General features: G+C 42.6%; 1 protein-coding gene across 3 annotated transcripts in view; it reads left to right on the top strand.

Moving 5' to 3' along the window:
* The first annotated feature begins 4,099 nt into the window (after positions 1–4,099).
* LOC110320479 (25-hydroxycholesterol 7-alpha-hydroxylase) overlaps positions 4,100–7,247 on the top strand; it is a 167,088-nt gene continuing 163,940 nt past the window's right edge. Inside the window, exons 1-2 of one of the 3 annotated variants that reach the window (XM_021196518.2) lie at positions 4,100–4,294; positions 4,668–4,858. In XM_021196518.2, coding sequence (XP_021052177.1) covers positions 4,743–4,858 — 116 coding nt within the window. In that variant the 5' untranslated portion in view covers positions 4,100–4,294; positions 4,668–4,742. Of the gene's footprint in view, positions 4,295–4,537; positions 4,577–4,667; positions 4,859–7,247 lie in introns of those variants that run through there. The other 2 variants (XM_029538118.1, XM_029538117.1) reach the window with 2 other exon arrangements.

Below are 7,247 nucleotides of genomic sequence, written 5' to 3'. Positions count from 1 at the left end.
CCCCTGAGCTCGAGTCTCTAGCTGCATATGTAGCAGAAGATGGCCTAATCAGCCATCATTGGGAAGAGAGGCCCTTTGGTCTTGTAAACTTTATATGACCCAGCACAGGGGAAGGCCAGGGCCAAGAATTGGGAGTGGGTGGGTAGGGGAGCAGGGGTGGGGGTGGGGAGGATGGAACAGTCACTGACAGATAACTTCACATTCACAAACACAGGGTGAATAAGCAAGGGTATCCTGAATGTCTTAGAATCTTGATTTTCATTTATAGAAAAGAATTTACATTGTATATTCCTAATATGAAAAAATGAAACTTTTGAACATTAAGACATGCTACAATGGAATATTCCACATTTTTTTCCTCATGTGAGAAGCCACACCGAAATGTAGGTACATTCGAGGATCAAGTGTTCATATCATTCTCAAAAGATTATTAATAAAGAAAGAAACGTGTTTTCAGGCTTACTAAAAATACTGTGATGTCTTGTTGTGTTACCCTTAGGATATGGGTAGATATATATGAACTTTAACCCCCCAAGGCAGCTTACTATTTAATGTAAATATTACAAAGTCTGATAAAGTCCAAACTCCAGAATGCATCTGTATACCCAGGTATTTCAGATAAGGAATAACCATCTTGTAATTAACAGCATCTAAATAAGACATTTGCTTTCAGAAGTAGATGTGTTTGTGAAACAGGCAATTCATCTTTTCTACTCTTTTCCTTTTTCACAATTTTTGTCCAGTAATGGTATGGAGTTTAATGGGAAATAGGAAAACAGGAAACTTAGTGTAAGAAGAAAAAGAAAGGGGAGACAGTCATACATCATAGTCCTAGGAACTTGTGGTTTGATAGAATTTGTAACTCTATATATTTTACGTCAAAAGCTGACAGGACTTTGCAGGTCTGAGCATTCAACCCTGATTTTAGATGCTCTACTATATGAGAAAATGATTGGGTAGAATTCCAATCTGACTATTCCCACAGTTGTACCTTCTAGTGTTTGGTTTTTTTAAGAGTCGTTTTTTTTCTTCTTCGTCTGGACTGCAATTTCCCCTCCCTCAACTCTTCTCAGTTCCTCCTCCCTCTTCTTTCCCTCAGGATTTACTCCTCCTCTATGTCTCTTCAGAAAAGAGCAGGCTTTCTGGGATATCAACCAAACACTACAACAAGTTAGAATAAGGGTAGACGCAGCCCTCATACCAAGGTTGGGCAAGGCAACCAGTAGGAGAAAAAGGGTCCCAAGAGCAGGCAAGAGTGAGAGATAGCCCTCACCCTCAGAGCAACAAGCTAATAACCATAACATATATGCAAAGACCCTAAATCGTACCTCTACAGCCTTTGTGTACAGCTTTGTGAACAGCTTTAGTCTCTGAGGCCCTATGAACCCTGTTTAGTTGATTCTGTGGACCATGTTCTCCTGGTATCCTTGACCTCTCTAGCTTCTACTATCCTTCCTCACTTTCTTCTTCAGAGTTGCCTGAGTGCTATCTAATGTTTGAGCATGAATTGAAGCATCTGCCCCCATCAGTTGCTGGAGATAAACTCTCTGTTGATGATTGGGCTAGGCACTGAGTATAGCAGATATCAGTAGGATTTTTATTTTAGGGGGGCTGGTCATGTCTGGTTCTATCCTTGGTCTCTGGGCTATCCAGTCTCTGCTTCCTGGACATCCAGGTAGTAGAGGAAAGGATGTAGGCTCCCTCTTGTGGTGTGGGCCTTAAGTTGTACTAGTCATGGTCAGCCACTCCCATAAATTCTGTGCCACCATTACCCAATACATCTTTCAGGCAGAAGAGGTTACAGGTCATCGGTTGAAGGATTTGTGGCTGAGCTGATATATTAGTCCCACCACTTGAATCCATATCTGGTTACAAAAGAGGGCTAGCTCAGGTCCATATTCTTTATTACTAGGAATCTTTGCTAGGATCACCCTTAGAGATCCCTGTGAGTTTCCATTGCACTAGGTTTTCACATCACCCCTGAATCTGTCATATACCAACCCCTACTATATCATTTGCTTTGGGGAACAAGCAAAAGATTGGAATCATAGGGATACGTTATTAAATTCTCTCATTGTTACTCCACAATAACATATCAACTAGTTTCTTTTCTTTTATCTACTACTAATTTCTGTTCACTTCATCTCACAATCTTTGAAAAGAAGACATTTTATTTATTTTTTTACAGTTCCAAAAAACTGCATATCATCCATGGCTTACACTTAAGAAGTTATCTACCAAAATAGGCTTAGTCCAGAGTAATAGAATCTCAGAGTCTGAACAGGAAACTAGAAACACCATTTTGAAACATAGGAGGAAATATCCATTATTCAAGATTGGGTAAATATCTGAGAATCAAAAGAAAAGTTCTGAAAGAAAGGAGGGTCTGAATTCTAGCAGCAATGGCTCCTGTAGACTTGGCCATTGACTGTGGTCCAATTAAAGTGTCCAAAGTACACAAGATATTAATGCTGAAAACCAATGTTGAAGTAATTGTGGCTGACCTCTAAAGGGAACTGGTAGGTAGTCATAAACACATAGCTCTTTCCAGTATGAACCAACATTGGAATTAAACTAGGTTTTCCAGTTGTAACAAAATATGTAGGTTTCCTAGTTAAAATGTGAATTGTGACTAGATAACAAATAATATTGGAAGCAATATTTGGTATCTGTTTTGTTCCTGGATACTGTTAGTGGTGCTAAAATGATTCTTTTGCTTTAGGCCTTGAATTCACCTCCTACAGAAGGAGAAACAGATGTGGAAATAGCAGATACCATGGAGAATGAATGTGATGGGTGACATGAAAACACTACTAGAAGCTGTGGGCAGGAATGACTAACAACTAGAGGTTGGAGAACGTCATGGGGAGAGTGCAATTTAAACAAGGCAAACACTTAGAAAGCAGAAACAGTAGGATCAATACCAGTTTGAGGCTAGCCTGGTCTACATAGGGAGTTCTAAGCCAACTTGGGTTGCATAAGACTCAGTCTAAAACAGTGAAACACAAATCTTTTAAACAATTGAAACAGAGCTGGACCTTGACAAGTAGGGATAAAGTAAACTTTTAGAGGAAAGGAAAGAACACTTTTTATTTTCAGGAGGAAGTAACTCCTAAACATAGGAGAATGTGCTTGGCGTGGAAAAACAAAATGGCTCCAGCATGGCTGTTCACAGGACCGGTCATCCCTGGGTAACTTGTGTCAAACAAAATTTGGAGGGCTTCTATGAACCAACCTGCCTCCATCTTACGCTTGAATGCCATCTTATAGTAAAGACAAACTGAGTTTATTTCTTTATGATTCAATATCTATTTCCTAAGAATTGGGCTATGTGTAACCTGCAACCTTAACTACAAACGGTTCTGTACTGCTTGTTCCAGAAAATGGCAACCATGCTTTTGTTTCAAAAGCTATCTTACTATGACCATCTTGTTATATTCTGCTCAGTAACCCACTCAGTAACCCCCTACCACTGGGCCATAAAATCCTTGTCTTCCTTATGTCCAATGCTGACCTCTTGGACCCCAACCTTAGGAGGAAGGAGCCTGTGAACACAAATAAAAACCAGTGGTCTCTTCCTCAAGCTGTGGGTATTAACACTTCTCATTCCACATGGATTATTCGTCACTCTCTTTCTGAGATTGAGACAGGGTAAAAATGGGTCTGTGTGAAATGTTAAGAGGCACGGAGATTTGAAGTTGTTAGCAGTAACTGTTCAGGGACAGGTGAGGGTGGAAACTATATCCTGTCCAGTGCAGAAGATAGAGAATTCGGATTAGGATTTAAGTAGAAGTGTAAATATTTATCAACTAAGTCCACAAGACAACTTGAATATCGTGATGTTTTCTATGAAATTCTGCTAAAAGTTAAGTCAGTTTTAGGGGTAAACATGTGAAATATTTGCTGGGTAAACAATGAAATATTTGCAGGATAATCAGGAAAAAGGTGTGTGTAGGGGGAGGGGGACTCTCCTGTGAAGTTAGCGTCAGGTCTCTTCCTGAGCCACTTTTACTTTATTTACTAAGGCAGGGTTTGAGGCCTGTCCTCAGGCAGCAGGTGTGTCTACTGAGCCATTACCGCAGCTCCCATGAGAAGACACTTTTCGAATGTCTTCCTTCTCTGCCTGTACAGTTTGCTGTACCCCACGGATGTGGGCTTGGTGCCATTGCTTGGTTTTACCTGTGGCTTCTTTCTGTGCTGTGCCGTCAGTCAGTCAGCAGCCCTTCTTAGAACCTGCCTTCTTACATCTGCCTCTGGTGTGAACCTTTGCATATATTATGCCATCAACCTCAATGTAAGCACCGTAGAGGCTGGTGGTGAAGGAGATGGGGAGGGGGGGGGGAGAGCACAAACTGCAGTATCTGCCAGCTGTTTAGGATGACCTGTGCCACAGGGCCACTTTCCAAGGCTAGTGGGTCTCTTCTGCGAGCTCACTGCTGACTCAAAAACAAAACCCCCCTCCCCCAGGCCTCTGTGGCTCCATCTGGGGAAATCCTAATCCTTTCCCTCTTCCTTGGCAGGGTTCCTGTCACCGGAGCGGAGCGGAGCGGGAGGCGGTGCGAGGCGGAACGCTTGGGTCAGGGGGAGGCGGGGGGAGGGGACTCCACTAACTTTGTAGTTCAGCTTTGGGGGCCCCGCTGTGACATTCTGCTCTGTGCTGCGGGCAGGCCACAGCCTCTGGTCTAGAAGAGAGGACACTGTGCAGAAGCCATCGCTCCCTACAGAGCCGCCAGCGCGTCGGGATGCAGGGAGCCGCGACCTTAGATGCCGCCTCGCCAGGGCCTCTCGCCCTCCTAGGCCTTCTCTTTGCCGCCACCTTACTGCTCCCGGCCCTGTTCCTCCTCACCCGGCGCACCAGGTAAGCGCCTGGCTGGCCACGCATGCGTGGGATGGCGGCCACGCGACCTTGTGGGTACCCGAGTCCGGCAGGGATGGCGGGTGCAGGCAAACCTTGCTGCAGGACACTGGCATCTGCTGCAGCCAGTGGGGGTCCTAATAAAGATTTCTTTCACTCTCCACACTCTCACACACGGAGTACAGTTGAGAGGCCCGAATGGAGTTGCACCACGCAGGCTGTAGCTATTCAGGTTTGCATGAAGCATCAAGTATGGCTTTCTCGTGGGCCCATGGATATGTTGCGGCTCAGAATCCCCTCTATTTCAAGAAGAAAATTTTCTTGAATTTCATTTAGCTCAAAGAGAAAAATGTTTTAAGAAAATGCTGGTGCGGGATATGGGTGCTGCTCTGTGCCTCAGTTTACCTGATTGATTACACCTACTAGGAAAAATAATAGAAACAACAGTATTTACTATCACAAGTTTTTGTGAGGAGCAAAGGTGATAATAGTTATGTCTTCGCTCTGTTATTTTTCTCAGGACAATAGTAACAACAGCAAAACTCAGAAGTATCCTGCTTGAAACATGAATGTAGAGAAATGCAACAAAATTGTTCACTGCAAATGTATTTTCTTTTCCCACCGGTGTCTTATCTTTTTCCTACACAGTTTTCCTGGCTTTTGAAAACCAAGCAGATTGATTTGCGGAGAATAGTAATTACAATTTAAATATCTGTCAGTATGTACTTGTATCAGTGTGCGTCATAATTTCTCAATGGTTTTAGGAACAATGACCCAACTGTACTGCCTACACATATCTGCGCACTTCTGAAATGTCAGCTGAAAAATACTCAAGATAATAGCATTTCTACTTTCTCCCATTGAGTTTTGAGAGAACTTTCCAGAGCTTTCCAGTCCCTCTTCTTCAGTCTTCAGCACAGGAGGGGAATGGATCTTTAACTTCAGCTCATGTGATTCTACACAGGCTCCAGCTTCTCCCCACGCCAGTTAAGTTGCATTTCCAGATTTGCAGACAGGAAGGTGATTTATTTCAGTCTCCATTTTCATGCAGGGCAGGGATACATGGAGCTAACTAGTTCATTCTAGACCATTGAGGGTAATCAAGTCAGATTGTGAAACTCAAGATAATGTTCCCTGGGGAGGTAGAAAGGCAAGGTAGGCTTTCCACAAGACACTCTTTGAATAAGCCAGTTTTTCTCTGTTCACTAAATCGTATTTGCTGAAATGTTCATGCCATCAATTGCCAATTCCTTCATACCAGAAAGATTCCAATACAAGTCTATAGGGAACTCTATTCTAAAGCAGCTGATACACTGTCATGCACGATGGAAAGATAAGAGGATGTTCTAGCTCAGAGAGGCCCATGTGACTAATGCCTTCTGTTTTCTGTGCCTGGACAATTTACCACTGTAGGAAAGTCCTGACTGATGTGACATGTAAATGGGAAATTATGACTAGAACAAAAATATTCTCAATGCCTTATGTATAGTTATATGCCTGAATGACTAGTAATACAAATATATAAATAACAGGAAAACACACTCTACTACAACTTACTTTTTCCCACTTTATAGTATGCTTTAGGTGCCACTGATAATGAACATAGAGAATAACACACACACGCATACACACACACACATACACACACACGCACACTTGGATTGTTGTGGATATTGGAGTTGTAATAGATGTGAAACCTCCCTCAGTCATAATTTATATAACTACCAATGATCTATTAAGTCCTTGTTCTCTTACATACTACCGATATTGATATTAAATTAGTTGGATAAAGAAAATAAATCTTCACTATTTTTAATTTCTCCTCTTTCACTCTGTCTCTGTCTGTCTGTCTCTCACTCTACTCCCTGATTTGACTGTGTGTGTGTGTGAGAGAGAGAGAGAGAGAGACAGACAGACAGACAGACAGACAGAGACAGAGACAGAGACAGGGGAGTGCTGCTGAGGGTCAAACCCAGGGCTTTACTCTATCATTGAATTACTTCCACAACAAAAGGTTCATTGAAAAAGAAAAAAAAAATCCAACTTCTATAAACTTTTGATGGGGTTATCTCTGAAAGCTTCTTTACTAATTTGTTTTCTTTTTAGTTATTTCTGCCTGCCCCCCAGAGTTGGAATTGACCACAGCACCCTGTGTGTTCTGGGCAAGCACTCTACCACTGAGCCAAGCCCTCAGCCCTTTCTTAAAATCTTTGTAGAACTTCAGACCCTTTCATAGCTGCTGCAATTATTTTACTATTTTATTTTGTATTTAAGAATTTCTGGCTGGACAGTGGTGTTCAATATCTTTAATTCCAGCACCCAGGAGGCAGAGGCAGAGGCAGAGGCAGAGGCAGAGGCAGAGGCAGAGGCAGAGGCAGAGGCAGAGGCAGAG

This window comes from Mus pahari, chromosome 4, assembly GCF_900095145.1.
Source record: "Mus pahari chromosome 4, PAHARI_EIJ_v1.1, whole genome shotgun sequence".
Taxonomy (NCBI): domain Eukaryota; kingdom Metazoa; phylum Chordata; class Mammalia; order Rodentia; family Muridae; genus Mus; species Mus pahari.
This window is presented reverse-complemented; position numbering and strand designations above follow the sequence as displayed.